Genomic DNA, 20,730 nt, shown 5'->3' on the forward strand with positions numbered 1-20,730 from the left:
TTCAAAATCTTCATAGACATTTAGACACCGTCTGTGACTTCTTTCCTCTTGACTATTATGCAAATTATAGTGATTTAATGGTTGTCTTGTTGTTAACTCTCTAAAGACTTTTCTGCAACCTTTGAGAAGATTTGGCACAAACTTGCCAATAATATATTTTCACCTTGATTTCACAAAAACCTCTTGGGCTGATGCCATGGCATTGGAAATACTTGAGTGCATAAACCAAAAGGGGAAAGGATCTGGGGAGGTATTTAAGGAGAGTTTGTTTTTTCTCCTCTTTGCTTTAGAAATGGAGTCTTGGCTGAATTCTGTCTAAAATAAGAATGCCTCCTTCCCACCTCCCCTTCCCACTCTTTGTTCAATTCACTCAGCAGGTTGTAGGCTCCATAAAGAGTGTGTCATGTTGTTGCTTCTGCTGCTTCTGTGTGCCCAGGGAGTCAGGGGGTTGCTCAAAGCCAAATGTCCCCTGACTCTACAGAGGGATGAGGTGGACCCAAAGAATCATTACAAACCTGGAGAGCTTTCCATTGGTGGCATCATCTCTGCAACTCAGGCTTTGTTTGAAAGATTAAGTTTCAAAAAATCTCCTGTGACTCCAGTTTATGAGTAAGTTTAGCTTCCTGTACTGCCAGAGAAAGGCTATTTCTGCCTTATTTCAACAGTTCCAGCGAGCATTCATTCATATCGTGTTTGTGGCTCCATTTTAAACCCTGCAGTTGAGTAGCTTCTTTTGAAAATTTCAAGTACATAGAGCAAGCATCTTTTTTCCCCCTCAACTTTGAAAAACAAACAGCCACTTTCCTTGACAGAGCTGGACTGACAATAGGGAGGAGGGGGGATGTATTTCTTTCTATCCCTCTCTTCTGCCACAAAGGATCAATATATAACACAAAAAAAGTAGGAATGCTATGGGTTTTTTTTCCATGCACTGAAATGTCAATAGCCTTCCTCTTCTGTTTGTTGTTTGTAGGTTCATAGATAACATGAAAGAATTCCAGATCAGTATTTATTATTTCACTGAGTTTCCATGTCTCCTAATGCCCAGTTTGAACCTTAATCCTATAATGAATTAAATGAAAAGTATGTTTCCGGTCAAAGACCTTTGATAGCGGACATCAAAATACAAATGTGCAGGAACCAATAAATTTTTAGCTTGGTTAAGGATCACAGCTCCTGACTCTGTGTGTGTGTATATGGTGTGTGTGTGTGTGTGTGTGTGTGTGTGTGTGTGTAGGTTTGTGTCCCTTGTATGTACTTAATGATTTGATATTTAGTATGGAAAAATAGACCAAGCAGCTCTAACATTAAAACCTGGAGAACTTAACTGGAGAGAAAAAGAGAGGATATTTAAAGTCTGTCTGAACTACAGACTTTAACTACAAAGATACTGACCACCTCAAGAATAAGCCAAAGCTAATAAATAGATTCCTTTAGATCTAAATTGCTGAGAATGTTAAAACAAATATAAATTGAAAGAATCTCAGAGTTCCATTAAATAAATGAGATTTCTGGATACTGATTCAGAGGAGGAGAGGCAATAAATTAAACTAAAAATTAAGTATAAGAATGGAATGGAATGGGATGGGATGGGATGGGATGGGATGGGATGGGATGGGATAGGATAGGATAGGATAGGATAGGATAGGATAGGATAGGATAGGATAGGAGTTGGAAGGGACCTTGGAGGTCTTCTAGTCCAACCCCTGGGCTTGGGCTCTGGGGATATCCTTAGCCTTCTTTATGACAGATGACTCAATCCATCCAAATATGCATCGAATGTTCAAAACCTGCAGAGCTGTCACATACTTGTATAGTACTTTTGAAATATCACTATATTTTATTAATGTAGTTTACAGTGTTTTATTGTTTCTGACTTACTGCATTGCTCTAATCCATTGAGAAGAATTCCTGGGCTTAGGCAGATTAGAAGTAGTTTGGGGGGGAAAGAGATCAAATTAGCATTTTTTTCACTGATTACCATATGTTCAATAAATTATCATTGCAGGATAAAAGCAGCACAATACTGGAAAATTCTATCCTTCCTTTTTGCTATTCAGGAGATCAACCAGGATTCCCATCTCTTACCCAACATCACTCTGGGTTACAATGTCTATGAAAATTATTTCAATGTAGGAAAGACTTCGGATGCTTTGCTGGATCTGCTCTCAGACGGGGAGGCCAATGTCCCCAACTACAGTTGTGGGAGGCAGAGAAACACAGTGGCTGTTCTGGAAGGGGCTGAGACTGACTTCTCCATCCAGATATCATCCATGTTGGGCACCTACAAAATGCCACAGGTGAGTCTTTGCTGAGAAGATATGTTTTTTTTAAACTATAAATAACTTTTATTGAAAATAAAGTATATATTCTAAAATAAGTGGGATTTATCTAGAGTCTACTATATCTATACCTATAATGTCCAAAATTACAAAAGGAGGTTTAAATATTCTGTTATAAACTTTCCTTTATACTATTGATCTTACTATAGAACTGACAGTCAGCTGTTCTCTTGTCTTCAAGATGGCAGTCCTGCAATATTTGCACACTCTCCTACACTCTTTTCTTCTTGTTGTCTTTCTTCTCTTTCTCCATTGGAGCACAGAACACTAACACTTCAGTTCAAGACATATAGTTCTCTCCCAGTCTCTCGGAGCACTTTCCAATGCTTTTCAGTTCAATCTTCCCTTCTTCACTTCTCCGTAGCTCTGTAGCTGGCTCTGTACTCTGCCCTCTTACTATTCCTCCCTCCCCTTCAAGTTGCTGCCAATTCACCACTTGGAGACTCACTCTGCTTTCTTGTTGCTCCTCCGGATCAATCTCCACCAAAAGCCAATGTTTGGAACTTGATATTCTTTTCTGCTCACACTGCCGCTATCACACTGTTCTTACTCTCTGCTTCCTTCTTCTTTGAAACGGGACGTCAAGCCTCCGGGTCCGCCATAAAGGCTGGCTTTTTCTGCATTGGATTTGAGGGTCCCTTCTTAACGCAGGGGAGATTGCATCTCTCCACATCGTTTCCAAAGGTTTTGCCTCTTTATTGTCAGTCCCCCCAGGACCGGGCTTTGCCTCAGGAGGCCACCGATAGCATGAAATTTGGCATTGGGAATGGAGCATTGTTCCCCTATGCCGCCATGACACCATGTCACCACCAGAAGTTGAAAAGATATATTTTAATTGTGGAGCTTTTGATCAGAGATCCTTCTGGGACAGAATTGGTATTTTACCTTTCATGAGTCTCAGATAAAATACCACTTTTTCCTCCCTTTTCAGATTACTTTCAATCAGGCAGTTTTCAATTAGAGGACCTCTCTTATAAATGAAAATCAGATATTTATTATTGAGATGATAGTTTGGGTTATCCAAAGGGAGGGTGGGGGGAAACAAATATATCCCCTTTCTCTGTGGTCCCAGTCTAGATTTGACATCTTCTGTGATTAAAAGAAATCACCTCTCAAGTAGCAAATTGGGAAAGAAGCAGTGCATGAAGCAATGAGTGAGTAGAGAAGTCTCAACTGCAAGGAGGGGAATTCACCGTTCATTATATTGGAAGAAATATCCTTCTGGGTTCAGTTCCAAGTGGGGGAAAAGACACTGGAAACATGGAGGCTGTTTGGAAAGATGGTTTAATGGTGGACAGGACCACATGGGTTTCAGGTCCTGGGCAGCTGAACACCCAGAGTGGAGAGTGTTATTTATACCCTCTCTTGGGCCTTGCCCTTGAGCTTCCTGTTCCTGTGGCAAGGGCATGTATTCTATTGGTTGCTTTCAGACTCCCATAGGGCTATGCAGGGGTCACATCTGAGGTTATCTGTATTGGAAAAAATATCCTTCTGGGTTCAGTTCCAAGTGGGGAAGAAAGACACTGGAAACATGGAGGCTGTTTGGAAAGATGGTTTAATGGTGGACAGAATCATATGCCTTGGAGCTCTTGGGCAAAGAAAAGGGAAGAGGTGCTGAGAGTCCCTGGGTTTTATACCCTCTCTGGCTTTATACCCTCTCTGGCTGTGGCACAGGAAGAGTATCCTGACTGGTTGCTGCCAGAGGTCATAGCTAGCTTTTAGGCTGTCTGTGTGCTACGTTTGGTTGAAACTTGGTGGGTGGTGCAATGAAGGGCAATGAAATGGCTCTGCCTGAAGGAGGTAGATCTGTGTTATATAGAATAGACTGGCCCAAGCCTTAATAGCCCATTAACAAAGGTGGGAGGGGGCTGAGTTTCTGCCTCTCTGAGTTTCTACTTCTCTTTTAGGGGAAATACTCTGCCTTTTTAGGAAATATCCTAACACATTTCATTTTCCTAGGAGAGGGGTGGGTTTTAACTTCCAACAATTAGAATTGTGTCCTTATGTTTTAGCCCTCTTGGGTAAAATAACCCCTTTTCCTTATTTTTTTAGATTAGTTACAATTTTGTTTCCCAGATTCTGATGGATAAAACTGGGTTTCCTTTCTTCTACCCAATGCTCCCTGCTGAAGGATTCCAGTATTCAGGGACAGTCAAACTTCTCCTCCATTTCAAGTGGACTTTGGTTGGCCTGATTGCTCCGGACAGTGACCAGGGGCAGAAATTCATCATAACATTGACTTCCATGATGATCAGAAATGGCATTTGTCCGGTTATATCACATACCTTTTCGAAAAGTGTTTTTCATTTCTCTCTCTATTTTCCCCTGTATCACAACTGGAGAGGAGTGAATGTTTTCTTGTATGCTGCAGAGGTTGATTCGATCAGCATAGGAATAGCCATCCTATACCTGGCCCATGAAAACATTAAGGGAGTTGTTGCAGGAAAAGTCTTGATAACAACATTCCTCTGCGATTTAAAGGTTTATTTCACAGAGCAGAAGTTCCCTTTTCGATTCCTTCATAACATTATTTCTTTTCTTTTGAAGACGAATCAAATGTCCAAGGATGGTGATTATAGGCAGTTTTATTTTTCCATGAGACATTTTGCAGAGAAATCCTTTCTGTGCTCCTACACCAAGAATGCCTTTTCTGTGAAAGTCTGGAGACGATGCAAAGAAAGAGAACTGCAGCCTCCATCCCAGGAGGAGATGGATTGGATCCGGTATTTAGAGAACCTTTTCAATTACAAGGCCATCTGGGCTGTGGCCTGGGCCTTACATGCATCCTATATGTCCAGATCCAAGCGGACAAAGATGGGAGGTGGTAAGAGCTTGGAAACTCCATGGCCAAAGGCTTGGCAGGTATTTGTTTTCTGTTACATGTTTCTTTCCTGCCCCTGAGAACCTGTTTTGTATTTGTAAGAAATTGGCAATTATTCTGGGCGGGGGGGGGGGAATCATTTATTCTGAATAAAAATAAATAAATGAATTGAATTCCAATTGTCCAGTCACCTTTTTGAAGAGGTAGTAATGGAGTTTTGTTATGTCAGCCTTCCTAGCTAGATCAGACAGAAAACAAACCTTATGAACTATTTAGAATAGAGTACAGTAGAGTAGAGTAGAGTAGAGTAGAATAGAGTAGAATAGAATAGAATAGAATAGAATAGAATAGAATAGAATAGAATAGAATAGAATAGAATAGAATAGAATAGAATAGAATAGAATAGAATAGAATAGAATTCTTTATTGGCCAAATGTGTTCGGGCACACAACGAATTTGTCTTGATGCAAATACTCTCAGTATACATAAAAGAGTCAACAGTTAAGAATCATAAGGTACAACAATGATAGTCATAGGGTACAATAAGCAATCCAATCATACTAGAAAACAGTCAATATAAATCGTAAGGATACACGTGACAAAGTTACAGTCATACAGTCACAAGTGGGAGGGGACGGGTGATAAGGAGTGATGAGAAGGTTAATAGTAATAGTAGTGCAGACTTTGTAATAGTTGAACAATGTTGAGGGAATTATTTGTTTAGCAGAGTGATGGAGTTCAGGTGTAAAACTGTCCTTGTGTCTAGTTCTGATGTGCAGTGCTCTATGAACTATTTTGATTTTATTGTAAGGCTACATTAAAAGAATCTTGTAAGCCTGAACATACAAACCTCCCACCATCCTCTTGACAGATTCAGACAGAGGCACAGTCTCCTGATTTCTATGCCTGGTGGCTTAACCACTAGACCAGGGGTGTCAAACTCGATTTCATTGAGGGCTGCATCAGGGATGTGTTTGACCTTGGGGGAGGGGGGGCAAGGTGGTTGTGGCCAGCTCAACATCATTCATATTGGGGGCGTGTGTGGTGGACCAAACATTTTGCCAGTGAAAACGAGCTCCCGAGCTCTGTATTCGGCTGCAACGGCCTCCTGCCAACCCTATGCCAGCTAAAACAGAGCTCAGGAGAACTCTATTTTGGCTGGCAGAGGCACCACAGGCCGTCTTTTCCTATTTCCAGAATGGCCCCATAGGCCAGATCTACAGCTGTGTGAAAAAGTCCTGCACGCTTTACGGTTTACGGTTTATGACATTTTTTGGATACGCCATTGATTTTATGATATTTTATGCTAACTGCTATGCAGATATTGTTATATTTAAATAAGTACTGGTGGTTTTTAAGTGAAAAGCATATGCTTTTTGCAATTTGGTGCTGTTGGATGGGGACTGTGAATTTCTTGCATTCTTACAATGCATGCTTACAATGACTATGAAAACAGATTAACTGATTCATATCCAGTGGCATACGTGTTGCAATTACTAAGGCCGATGCTAGTGTTTTGTTAACATTTTTATTGCTTGTGACTCTGAAAAGGACCGTTTAGGTAACCAAACATGGTTATTAATATGAAATTTGCCAGCCCTTATTGCTTATCACCAGGCGGCCATTTTCATATTAGTAGCCATGTTTGGTTACCTAAACGGTCCTTTTCAGGCCACAAACACCCGTGGGCCAGATCTGAGCCCTGTGCCTTGAGTTTGACACCCCTTCCGGTTTGTCGGCTTCGCGAGCGGCAGGGATTCGCGATACAGCGCGATCCCTGCTGCGCTAGCCATTTTTGGTGCTCCAACCCGGACGGGTCTGGAGCTAAGGCTGCCCTGCAGGGGTGGCTGAAGACAAGGGGGATCCGGAGTGAGGTTTGGGGGTGTTGCAGACCCCCTTCCCAGCCGGCAGAACCACCTTTTCCCAAGGCAGGTGCAGCGGGTCCGTAATGGCCGCCACAAAGAAGCTGGCAGCCGGGTAAGAATGCGCAGGAGGAAGTGGAGAAAGCTTTTGAAAAGAGAAAGTTTTTTTGGTTCCTGGGACTCTGAGATATATTTAACAAAATTCCTGGAAATTATGGCTTTCTAGAAGAGAAAATAAGCGGCAATTTGGTGGTGCTGAAAGGAAAGCTTACTCTCCTTCTCTACGGAATTAATAAGTGGATATTAAGAAACTTATTTTTTTTAGGCAAAAACTGGCTTTAAGTGATAAGTGAGAAGGGAGAGGACTAAAAAAAATATTTGTATGCTAAGATTTTGTTGGAGGAGATGCCTTAAGGATTTGAAGACTGAAATATATTGCAATAAGACTTTAAGAAACAGATTTGGACTTTCTTTTTTTTCTGATTGGTACTACCCCAGGAAGAGAAAGTGAGAACTTTGCCTTGGCTTGGACTGATTGATAACTTTGGGACTGTTTTATATTTTTTTTAAATATCTTGGTTGCTGCAAGAAGAAAGAAGGGGAAGAGAAAAGAAAAGATTTATAATGGCTTTTTCTGTTGAGGAACTGAGAAAAGAATATGAGCAAACAAAAAAAGATGGTAAAGATGGTTTGAAAGAAGCCTTCCTTTTCTTAGAAATGGCGCTTGCTAACTATCAACAAACATTACAACAGATGAAGACAGCAGAAGAAGAGGAAGGAGAGGAAGAAGCCATTTTTAATGAATTTCAGAATTTAACCAAGAAAGAAGGAAGAGGGAAAGGAAGAGAAATGAAGGACTTAAGATTTAAAAAAATACTTAAGAAGGGGAAAAATAAGGTGCAAAATCAATATAATGATAGTAAACAAAAGGAAAAAGGAACACAACAGAGAAGGGAAGCCAGTAAGGCAGAGGCTAGAAGAAGGTGGGGTAGAAAGGTTTGGTGGGGAAGAAAGGAAGGAAAAAGGTGGAGAAAAGCCACAAAGTTTTGAAACTAGATGGGAAAAAGGAATCTTTTTTAGGGATAAAGGGTAAAGTATAAATTCTTCAAAAAAGATTTTGCAAGGTACATAAGATGATATCGTAGCATTGTATTAGAAATAGAAAACTAAAATGGTTTAAGAGTTGATAAGAGATCAAAATGTTGAAATGTTTAGTAATGATTTATTTTAAAATTTAATAATATTAAAGGGAAGGTTTAGAATATTGAGTTTTAATTAAAGAGTTTAATAAGATTATGGTATTGATGTTATTATAAAATTTTTATTATAGCATTTGTTTTTGGAAAAGGCAATGGGAATGTTATAAGATTCAATATTTAGATCTACTGCTTAACTATGTATCTAATTATTTTGGATTTACTATTTAGATAGAATGTACCAAGCAGAATCGGATTGGGTATTTGGTGTTATTTTAAATGTTAATTTGATTAATTTAGGGGGGAGATAGAAAGGCATCATACTCTGATTAGTGATTTCAGGAGAAATTCTTTTTTTTATTATAAGGAACGAGACAAAGGGACAATAAAGAATGGACAAAAGATACAAATATAATGACTCAAATTAAGATGGATTAATTAAGATAGAATTAAGCAAGAGTGAAATGTGTGGAGAAGCTAATATAGAAGACTTAGAATGGTAAACAAAATAAGTAATGACATGTAAGATGAGCATGAATATAATTGAAGTCCATGAAGAGAGAGATATCTGGGGCCAAGTTACTTTCCTAAAAGATCTTTTTTTTTTTTTAATGTCTTGTGTGTTCTGTGTTTATGTTTCTGGGAGAATTAATAAAACCTTGCAGAAATATAGAATGAGAATAATGGTAACCAAGTCAGAAAGAAATAGATGAAATAATAATAATGAAATTGAATAAGAATAAAGAGAAGTGAAGAGAAACTGGATAAGAGGTTTTTGTATGCTTATATGGAAATGGTTTAAAATAGAATTATAGGTTTTATCTGACTTGTTAAATTTATAATGGAAAAAGGTTCAAGTATGTAATGGTGAATGATGATTTGTTTGTTTCTGAAAAATTAATAAAACTTGTTTTAAAAAAAGAAAGAAAGAAATTTGCCAGCCCTTATTGCTTATCACCAGGCGGCCATTTTCATATTAGTAGCCATGTTTGGTTACCTAAACGGTCCTTTTCAGGCCACAAACACCCGTGGGCCAGATCTGGGCCCTGTGCCTTGAGTTTGACACCCCTGCACAAGACCATACTAGTTCGTATGTAATAGTAATGTATATAATAGCAGTTGTTTAAGGATTATGATAAATCATTTCTGGAAAAGCCTCGTCAATGAATCCTTCATTCCTCTTGCATCTTACAAACAAAAGGGTCTTGCCATAGAAGTCTGGCTATCATGCTCAAACATTTCCATTTCTGGCTTCCCTTCCAGCTTCATCCTTTTCTTGAGTTTTATAATAAATCTATAGATGGAATGAATCTGGATGAGAAGGGAGACCTGACAGCTGACCTGGACATTGTCACTTGGCTGTTTCACAATGGGTCATTTACCAGTGTGATGTTTGGCAGCCTAGAAAAACAGGGATCCCTGGATTTCAAGTTTATGGTCAAGCCACAGGGCGTGGCAGAGATGGATAAGCTGAACAAGGTGGGGAATGTCTTCATTTGAATCCTTCTGTGTCCTCTGTTATTCTCCAATAGAGGCATCACATTCTTTGATTGTATACCTTTTGTGATAATAGTCAAAAAGAAAAAGCAACAGAAGACCAGGAACAATAAAAGCTTGTTTATTTAGCATTTGCAAAGGCCGGGATCCCTTCTCCCTCAAATGAGTGAGACAGGAGACCCCTTCCAAAGGCATGTTGGAGACTTTTAATCAGATAATCAGAGTTGGAAGGGACCTTGTAAGTCATCTAGTCCAACCCGCAGCCCAAGCGGGAGACCCTACACCATTTCTGACAAATGGCAGTCCAATCTCTTCTTGAAAGTCTCAAGTGATGACACTTCTGCATACAAGATTCTGTTAACATCACCTTATCCTGTTTCTCTGGGTAATTCCCTAGATCTACTGGGTAATTTTCCAGTAACCACTGTCCACTCACTTATCTCATTTCCAGCTCTTATGGCATATCCTATCCTGTTTGGCAGATTGTCTATTTTAGGATGCTGGTATTAACATTGGCATTTCTTAATTTTAGCATATAATACAATAACACATTATACAGTGTTCTGCCAGGTTAGGGTGACCTGCTAGAGATTTTACACATGTACTCACCAGAAGTTTGACATTTTACATATTCCAGCCAGAAATTTGAAATTTTACATATTCCTAAGTACAAAACAACCTTGTTTTTGTGATTTATATAATCATTACTTAATATTCAGTAATATTCCAGTAATATTGCCATAGGTCAGTGATGGCAAACGTTTTTGTTGTGGTGTTCCGAAAGCGTGCGCGCACCAGCACCCACCATGCAATGCACTCCCCCTGCACATGCAAGTGCAAAACCCCCACCCCATCCCCTTATCTGCCTCCCGGCTGATTTTTGGCCTGTTTGAGGCCTTTTTCGCCTTCCCGGAGGCTTGAAGAAAGCCTCTGCAGTCTTGGGAGGCCGAAAAACGGACCTTCCGGAAATACCAGAAGTTCCGAAATGTGCCCATTTTTCAGCCTCCAAAGGCTGCAGAGGCTTTCCTCAAGCCTCCAGGAGGGCGAAAAAGGCCTCAAACGAGCCGAAAATCAGCTGGGAGGCGCGCGCATGCACAGTGCTGGTAAGTTTGGCTGGGGCTCGTGTGCCCATAGAAATGGCTCTGTGTGCCACTTGTGGTTCACCATCGCGGCCATTATCATAGGTCATTGATAGGATAAATATGGTGTTACTTACGTTTCTCATTTTCACAGGCATAATCCTTAATATGTAATTTTACATATCACACCTTTCTTTGTTTATTGATTAGCCCTTGGGCCATATCAAAGTGCAAAGTTCCAGAAACAAATTAGTACTAAAATTTGATAAAAGCAATTTAAAATGTAATTGGATAAAATACCACTTAAAATGAAATTGGAATAAAATACTGTCTAAAATGAAATTGGAATAGAATACAGTAAGGTATGATAAAATTATATTTCAATGCCACCCCTGCAATCTACCCCAATCAGTTCCACATATGGAGATCTCAGCTGAACCATTTTGCTTAAGTACCTCTGCTGTGTTAAATGTTATTTTCAGATTCTGGCCGCACATAAGGTAAGTTGTTTTGATATGGGGATCCCGATAGGTCATTCATTTGGTATATAGACAAAGGTACCTATCTCTCACCCTCTTATACAGTCAATGATCAAATAGGATGTGAGCCAGGTCTTCTACCTCTGCCGCTCCACAAATGTACAGATGTTCATTGTAGGGTATAAACGGAAATTCCCATATCTGACCATTGTGTTGGGCTGTTTGGATTAGACACCAAAAATATATCCTTAACCATTTAAGACAGAGGTCACCAACTTCTGGGGTGGAGCCCAGTACTGTGCCACAGCACATTCAGAACCAGGCCACTTAAGTGGTGGGTAGTTGAGCACATGTGATAGGCTGTTTGCTAAAACAAACAAGGTTATGGCATGCCCTTGAAAGGATACCAGGAAGCCTGTAATTGTGCAGACTGTGTGGCAAGAATGAAGAATGCTAATTCATGTTTATTTATTTATTTTTTGTTGTTAGTTGCAAAGTCATGTCCAACCCATCGCGATCCCATGGACAATGTTCCTCCAGGCCTTCCTGTCCTCTACCATCCTCCAGAGTCTATTTAAGATCATTTATTTATTTAGCGTATGGCAAATACATGGACTTATAGTAGTTCATTAAAAAGGGACACGGTGGCTCAGTTTATAAAAAAGGGATGCGGTAGCTCAGTGGCTAAGACGCTGAAATTGTTGATCAGAAAGGATGGCAGTTCAGCGGTTCGAATCCCTAACACCATATAACGGAGTGAGCTCCTGTTACTTGTCCCAACTTCTGCCAACCTAGCAGTTCAAAAGCATGTAAAAATGCAAATAGAAAAATAGGGACCACTTTGGTGGGAAGGTAACAGCATTCTGTGCACCTTCGGCATTTAATCATGCCAGCCACATGACCACGAAGATGTCTTCAGACAGCGCTGGCTCTTCAGCTTTGTAACGGAGATGAGCACCACCCACTAGAGCCTGAAACAACTAGCACATATGTGCGAGGGGAACCTTTACCTTTATCTTAAGCTCTTGATGGACATTTAGACACAATGTGGTGGACATTTTGTCCAGGAGCACCACAGTCACACTGAGGGGTAGAGACAAGCCTTCCTGGCAGACACCATGTTGGGTATGGATCCTGTTCAGAGTTGACCAATGCTGGCGAGGAAGGTCAAAGCCTAGCATATCTTCTTCCACATGGTATCATATGCTACAGTAAAGTCGATGAACACAGCTGTGGTTTTTAAGCCTTGCTGAAAACCAGCCTCAATATGTCCTGTTAGGTTCAGCACCTGATCAACACAACTACGATTATGATGAAAGCCTGGGTTTATCTGCTTATTCACAGGGAATATGCACGTGTAAAGCCTGTAACAATTCTGGGTGGTTAGAAAGATGATAAAAGTAACAAAGAGCTAGGCATCTTGCAGACCTCAGCTAGAAGTTAGGAATAGAGGTGCCTGGAGCAAATAGAATGTGTATTAGATAACCTGAAGTACTCATTAGCTAAGTGTCAACTTGTAAAGTATTCCTGGCCTGCTATTGGCTCAGAGCTCATGGTTTAATTAGGGCGTCCATTAGAACCCTGACACTAAGATCCAGGAATAGGGAAAGCAATAGCACTTAGACTTATATACCATTTTCCAATGCTTTACAGCCCTCTTTAAGCAATTTACAGAGTCAGCATATTTCCCCCAACAATCTGGGTCCTCATTTTACCCACCTCGGAAGGATGGAAGGCTAAGTCAACCTTGAGCCTGGTGGGATTCGATCTGCCAAATTGCAGGCAGCTGGCTGCAGCAGAAGTAGCCTGTAATACTGCATTCTAACACTGCGCCACCGAGGGATGGCTAGAGACTAACGGAATAATGGTTAGATCATGACTAAAATGTTTATTAGGTGATATTTTTCATATATATCCCACCTTATCCTGCCTTCTGCTTTAGTGAAAATGTATAGAGCTTTCTTAATTCTATGGTTCAGGGTTCCTTGGCATTTTGTCCAGGACCCCTTTTCATGGAGTGCTTCAATAAAAGGAGACAAAACCTCGTGTCTGGCCTTGCGGCACCAGTATCAGACCCAAATTGGACACAACACACAAGTCTACTTGCTTGCTGCTTGTGGAGAACCATTCCTTCTCCCTCAATCCCTGCTATCACCGTCAGTCCACAAAGCCTGAAAAGTTGGAGACAATTGATTTAAGGGACTAAATTCACTAGCCTTCTGTTAAAGTAAGAAGATCTAAGACAGGGATGGTTTGGGTTCATTCCCCAAAGGGGAAATAACATCCATTAAACTTTACCTCGAGCAATTTAATATGTAAATGTAGAACCTAAATTAAAAATGGAAGGAAAGGGAAACAACATGCAATAAGCAGATTGTTTATCTCTTTATATAGGGTTCCATTTTGCAAAGCTAAACCTTGAACTGGGTATCATCCACCTGGTTCCTTTCTCCCCTTTTCTGGAAATTAAAGTATAACTCGTTTTCTGGATGGACTTCCTTTTTCAGCCCCTGCCTCCTTCCAGGTGTGTGGAAAGCTGTCGTCCTGGATTCATGAAGGTGCCTCAGGAAGGGATGCCCATCTGCTGCTATGACTGTCATTCTTGTGCAGAAGGAACCATCTCCACCATGGAAGGTGGGTGGCACCACAGGAAATGGGCAAACCTTTCTGGGAAAACCACTTACCCCAACATTTTTAATTTTGATAGGCAGTTTAGCAATTTATACCTTTCTAATATGTGTGTGTGTGTGTTTTCTTATGTTTTCGTGGGTATTTATATGTATGGTATTTAGGTTTCTTCGGGTACCCGAAGAAACCTAAGTACCACACACACACACACACACATTTGCCTAGTGAGTGTTAAGACATGACCTTGAAGGTTAAACTGGGAGCAGAATATTAACAGATAGGGGATCATTGATGGTTTAGGATTACTAGGGAGATGCCCTTTCATATCCTTCATTTTTATCACACCTTTCATTATTTCAAATTGCTATTCACCCCATTTCTCTTAAAAGTTACAAATTGCAGAGCATGATGACATGGATTATTGCCTGACACTGGGGGAGGAAGAGATATGTGATTAGAAAGAACTGAGTTAGGCCTTCTTGCTCTAGTGCAGGGGTCTTCAAACTTGACAGCTTTAAGACTTGTGGACTTTAACTCCCAGAATTCCTCCTCCAGTCATGTTAGCTCAGGAATTCTGGGAGTTGAAGTCCAGACGTCTTAAACTTGCCAAGTTTGAAGAGCCTTCCTCTAGTGGTATTAAAGTCTGAAAACTCTTAGGAAAAGAAGTGCTTCAGAAAGTCCTAAAATTACCTTGAGCTCAGTGTGGCAGGAATTACCTCCTTTTCTTCAGTCCCTGTCAGGTGCCTTGATGGCCCTTTCCTGTTTCAATATTCAAACTCCCACAAATGTAGTTGCTAGGTGAGAACAACAGCTTAATCAAGATTGAGTAAGTAAACAGCAGATGAGGAAAATAAGGTAAATCAATGGTGGGATTGAAATTGGTTTACCACCGCTTTGGTGGGCGTGGCTTGGTGGGCGTGCTTTGCACATGTGCAGAGGTTTTCCTATTGACCTCCTCCTAAACTCCTGCACTCTCCCTGTCTCTTCAACAGCTGATGCACGGCAATCCACTATGCCGCGCGATGCAGCTCAGGATCAAAAGCAGGAAATAAAAAGACAGTATGGAGCCAGGCCCAGCAGCTGATCTTCAGAGTGAACCGATTTGCTCCCAGATGATCTTCAGAGCTATCACTTCAGCCAAACCGGGCTGAACCGGTAGAATCCCACCCTTGAAGTAAATCATAAAAGGGTCTCTTGGAAAGAAAGTTTGCTGGGAGAATTTCAACAGAAATGGGCAGAAGTGATTTCTTCCAAGATGGCATACCAAGTGGTGGGCAGCTCTTTTTCTCCCACTGACAAACAGCTGATTCCACCACCAAAGCCGCTTATTTGGTGGGTTTGCTCCCTGTTTTTGAAGGAGAGATTAGGAAGGACCCAAGACAACCTTTGGATGGTTGTGATCCTACAGAGAAGATGGGATCATAAAGAGTGTAATTTTCAGTAAGGAGTGATCAGAAAATCACTTCTTCTGCCATCTTTTTTCTTCAGCTGTTCGTTTTTCCTAAGCACATCTGAGTTTTAATTGCACCTTTTAAATCTTTACTATCTTTAATAGTAATATTAAAGATACTAACATTAATAGTCAAAAATCCAGTCTGAAGTTCAGGAAGTGAAGCTCAGTTTGTCAGCAACTTTCCAAGGTCAGAATTTCAGGGTATCTTTGCACAAGCAGGATTCACCAGATCAGTAGTTTCCAATGGGAAAACATAGGCCAAGGCTCCCTATTGAATCAGGTTGCAACCATCTATCTTCAATTAGTTACTGTCTTGCTTGGGAAGGAGCATCCTTGAGCAACTTTGCTCTATTCTTCACTACATTCCTCCAGTTTAGGGGTCGCCAATCTTTTGGACCTCAGGGACCACCAAACTCATAATTTTAAATCCTGCAGACCAGAGACCCTGGGAAAATCCCCCCAAAAAAGTCTGCAGGAAAATTTCCTGTCCCATTTTCCTACCAATCAATCATTTTTTATTTGGGATTGCAGGATACCGTCTCCAGCTCTGGGGGGGGGGGGAGACATTTGGCTTCATGCAAGGAAAGCAGCAGAAGCAGCAGAAGTCTTTCTTTCTCTCCCCCAAACTCCACCAGAAATGAGTCTTTGCTGGCACAGACTTTTGGAACAGGATGCCTTGCAAGGTCCCAGAAACACATTTATGGCAGAGTTTGAGGGAGAGAAAGACTTTTGCTGCTTTCCTTGCATGCAGCCAAAAGCAGAAGAAGAAAGAAGTGGAAAGAAGCAGCCTGGTGGCCAGGCCAGGTACATGGGGCAAATGGGGCAAGTCCCCCCTCCCCGCCCTCACTACCTTGTGTTGTTTGCAATGCAAGTGATGCAAGCCTTGTGTTCCTGTGGGCCATGTGGGTGGCAAAGCCTTGTGTTCCCGCACAGCCTGGATTAATTGGTAGTGGAATCTTAAAAATGTGCAACTTGCTTTTTTATTTGCTCATGGAGTAAGAAACATACATTTCTGGCAGCTTTTTATTAGCATTATACACAGAGGTGGTATTCAGCTGGTTTGGACTGGTTCTGGCATACCAGTAGCAGAAATGTTGAGTAGTTCGGAGAACCGGCAAATACCACCTCTGGCTGGCCCTCCCCACCTGCACCTGCCCTTTCCTGTCCTATATTCCCTTGTTTTTTAGCTCAGCTGCTTCGCATAGCAGAGCGGATTGCCGCACCTCAGCTGAGCTAAAAACAGCTCACCTCACTAGCACTAACACAGAGGGCAATTTTTCAGTCAGGCATGCGTGAAACACGCTCTCATAGAACTGATAGGAAAAAATGTAGAATCCCACCACTGATTATACAAAAGAACAACCTTTAAGATAATTGTTATGCTTGCCCTTTTTCAGACACAGAAGAATGCAGCAAATGTCCAGCAGACCAACATCCAAACAACAACCAAACTCATTGTATCCCTAAGATTAAGACTTTCCTATTCTATCAAGAAAAATTGGGGATCATCTTAACTTCCATTGCTTTGTTCCTCTCTTTAGTCACATGCTTTGTCTTGGGAATCTTCTTTAAATTCCAAGAAACTCCCATAGTCAAAGCAAACAATCGGGATTTGTCTTATATCCTTCTTGTTTGTCTCCTGCTTTCCTTCTTCACCTCCTTCTTGTTCATTGGCCGTCCAAGGAGTGCCACCTGCCTTCTTCGACAAACAATCTTCAGCCTTGTTTTTTCTACTGCTATTTCTTCAGTCTTGGCCAAAGCAATCACAGTGGTGCTGGTCTTCTGGGCCACAAAACCAGGGAATCAAGTGCAGAGATGGCTGGGAAAGAGTTTGGCCAACTCCATTATCCTTTCATGCTCTGGTCCTCAAGTTGTTCTCTGCAGCATCTGGTTGGGTGCTTTTACCCCCTTCCCTGAGTCAGACATGCATTCACTATCTGGAGAAATCATTCTACAGTGCAATGAAGGCTCTGTCACCATGTTTTATGGTGCCCTTGGCTACATGGGCTTCCTTGCTGCCATCTGCTTCATAGTGGCTTTCCTAGCAAGAAATCTGCCAGGGGCCTTCAACGAAGCGAAGCTGATCACCTTCAGCATGCTGGTCTTCTGCAGTGTTTGGGTGTCCTTTGTGCCCACCTACCTGAGCACCAAAGGGAAATACATGGTGGCTGTGCAGGTCTTCTCCATTTTGGCCTCCAATGCAGGACTTCTGAGCTGCATTTTCATCCCCAAGTGTTTCATTATTTTTCTAAGACCAGATCTGAATACAAAAGAACACTTGATGTCAAAATAAGGTAGAAAGGTGAGGTTTGGACAAATATGTTAAAAAAAAATACAGATAGAACTTACTTACCAACCTCTTTGTTTAGTGAATTTAGTGAGTTTCCAAGTTATGATGTTGCTGAAAAACTTTAAACTTATGACTGGTCATTAATTTTACAACTACTATATGGTCCCAAGATATGTGATCAACATATCAAACTATTTACTCTCATCACTCCTTATCAACCATCCCCTCCCACTTGTGACTGTATGGCTGTTACTTTGTCGCTTGTATCATTATGATTTATATCCTTACTGTTTCCTAGTATGATTTGATTGCTTATTGTAGCCCTATGACTATCATTAAGTGCTGTACCTTATGATTCTTGACTCTTGACGAATGTATCTTTTCTTTTATGTACACTGAGAGCATTTGCACCAAGACAAATTCCTTGTGTGTCCAAGGAAGATTAACAGTAATAGTAGTGCAGACTTAGTAAATAATTGGACAGTGTTGTGGAAGTTAGTTGTTTAGCAGAGTGATGGTGTTCGGGGAAAAACTGTCCTTGTGTCTAGTTGTTCTGTTGCACAGTGCTCTATAGCGTCGTTTTGAATGTAGGAATTGAAACAGTTTTGAGGGTAGGAGTTTATGTCCGGGATGTGAGGGGTCTGTAAATATTTTCACAGCCCTCTTTTTGATTCATGCAGTATACAGGTCCTCGATGGAAGACAGTTTGGCAGTAACTGTTTTTTCTGCAATCCTAATTACTCTCTGATGTCTGTGTCTGTCCTGTTGGGTTGCAGAACCAAACCAGACAGTTATAGAGGTGCAGATGACAGACTCAATAATTCCCCTGTAGAACTGGATCAGCAGCTCCTTGGGCTGTTTGAGCTTTCTGAGTTGGCGCAGAAAGAACATTGTTGTGCTTTTTTGATGACGTTTTTGATATTAGGTGTCCATTTTAAAACACCATGGGCAGTCAAGACAACCAAGAAATGGATCATAGAAAAATCAACCCACATTCAAGGCAGAGATGATCAGGTTCCATCATATTTTGGAGTACATTATGTGAAGAGCCAACTCTATTGAGGAACTCATAGAATTAGGAAAGATGGGGAAAAGGAGAGGAATAGAAAGACGGTAGTGGGATTTCATTACAGAAGCAATGAGGGCACCACTCAGAGCCCTGAAGGGCCAGGTGTATCCTGGATGGGGTTTTGTTTGTTGCAACATTCCTAAGTGTGAAAAACATGAAGTCACTTTTGTTTCCTGGAGAGGTTTTATTTGTTGCTTGCAAAGATCCTGAGTACCCTCAACAGCTCTCAGAGAGAGTGCTAATGACTAGATGACTGCAAAGAAGTACAATCCTTTCATTTCCCCACCACCACCACTACACTATCCTTCTATCCTCTCAACATCCAGTCTTACTTGTCAGTACCTATTCTTCCATCCTCCCCTTCCTGCCATCAGAACTGATGAAGCTTCTTGAATGAAAAGCAAAATGTTTTCTTCTTCCTCAAGTCTGGTTGCCTTTTGAAGAAGAAAAAAAAGCACCTTTGAGACAACTATGACCTGGATGACTGAGAATCTCTGCTGACATGTGCTCGCAATGAGTTGGCACTGCTTTGATAACACATATTTAATCAATCAGTCCATCTATATATATAAAAGCAAAATACCACTCACGCATCATCACAAAATCTCCAGAACCGTAAAGCCTACAAACTTGAAATTTGGCATGTATGTTTCTCTTGGCTTCTAGGTGCTTACTAAGAAAGGATTTTTTGAAATGATTATCAAAGCATTAGTATTTTGTATATTATCATTAACATGCTCTGAGGAGTTCTACTCCCCCTTCCCAGCTGAAAAGAAATCTGTTCCAAATGCAAAACACAAGCAGAGGAGAGGAGTTTCAGTTTCAGTTTTAGTTTCACAGCACCAAGCAGCTTTAGTACAGAACAGTTGATCTAAGCCATGCCCAGGCTCCTTGCTGTCTCCTTCTTCCTCACACAGCAAATACTGTTTCAGTTTCCAAACAGCCCTCAACTCTCTTACGCACTGACAGGATGCTAGCCGTCTGGCAGTCCGAGGCTGACAGAGAAAGGCAGAAGATTAGACTCTTTCATAGAGTCAAGGACATGTTACCCTGCACCTGGAGGGGAATGTCTGGAGGAAGGTCTCCAGTTGGGACAACGTTTTGATTGGGCCATGTGATGGACTGGTGGCTGCAGTGGATAGATCTTTGGTTTTCTTTTGGGAAAGGAAAACCCAGAACTCTCAGATTTGGGTTCTACCAGATGTGTCAACATGACAATAAAATGGAACTTTGAGAAAATGCCTGTTGTATTGCTTTGGAGTTTGTTAGTTGGAACATTGATAGTTTGCACCAGAGGTGGGATTCAGCAGGTTCTGACCAGTTCTGGAGAACCGGTAGCGGAAATTTTGAGTAGTTCGGAGAACCAGTGGTAACCTTCCCCCAAGAGTGGGTGGGAATGGAGATTTTACAGTATCCTTCCCCTGCCACGCCCACCAAGCCATGCCACGCCCACCAAGCCACACCCACAGAACCAGTAGTAAAAAAAAATTGAATCCCACCACTGGTTTGCACACATGCTGACAGTTTCTCTTGACATTGGTTTGCAATGCATAAACATATCTTCTTAGACAACTTTCTCCAGTCTCACTCAGTGGCTCCTTTCCAAACTTTTGGACCCCATCTGTGACTTCTCATGGCCATTATCCTAATCATATTGCTTGAGTTGTTGTCTTAGTGCTAGTCCTCTAGAGACAGGTTTGCAACCTTTCAGAAGATATGACAAAAACATGTGTTTTCACCTTGATTGCATAACAAAGTCTCAAGGGCTGATGACATGGCATTGGAAATCTGTGAGAGCATAAATGGGTCTAGACAGAGAGAGACCCTTAGGACAGGCGAGGAGGGTTTTCCTCCTCCCTGGTTTGTAAATGAAGCCTTGGATGCGTTCTGCCTTAAACAAAAAAGCTTTCTTCCATCTCTTCTTCTCATTCTTTGTTCAAACAACACACAGGACTGGAGGCTCTCTTGGGAACTCGACATGTTGGTATTTCTGCTGCTTCTGTGGGTCCAGGGA

At 41.2% G+C, this 20,730-nt stretch overlaps 2 protein-coding genes across 2 annotated transcripts in view; one reads left to right on the top strand and one right to left on the bottom strand.

Annotated features, from left to right (window-relative positions):
• LOC113432072 (vomeronasal type-2 receptor 26-like) overlaps positions 1-20,730 on the bottom strand; it is a 492,433-nt gene that overhangs the window by 81,720 nt on the left and 389,983 nt on the right. The window lies entirely within an intron of this gene.
• On the top strand, positions 305-19,955 carry LOC113425997 (vomeronasal type-2 receptor 26-like). Its single transcript, XM_087952856.1, has 6 exons — positions 305-609; positions 2,009-2,300; positions 4,395-5,204; positions 9,485-9,700; positions 13,784-13,910; positions 16,755-19,955. The coding sequence occupies exons 1-6, from the start codon at positions 404-406 to the stop codon at positions 17,648-17,650; spliced, it is 2,547 nt and encodes an 848-aa protein (XP_087808982.1). The 5' UTR covers positions 305-403; the 3' UTR covers positions 17,651-19,955.

Source organism: Notechis scutatus, chromosome 2, assembly GCF_049901735.1.
Source record: "Notechis scutatus isolate UNSWTSFEM ecotype Mainland chromosome 2, rNotScu1.2, whole genome shotgun sequence".
Classification (NCBI taxonomy): Eukaryota; Metazoa; Chordata; class Lepidosauria; order Squamata; family Elapidae; genus Notechis; species Notechis scutatus.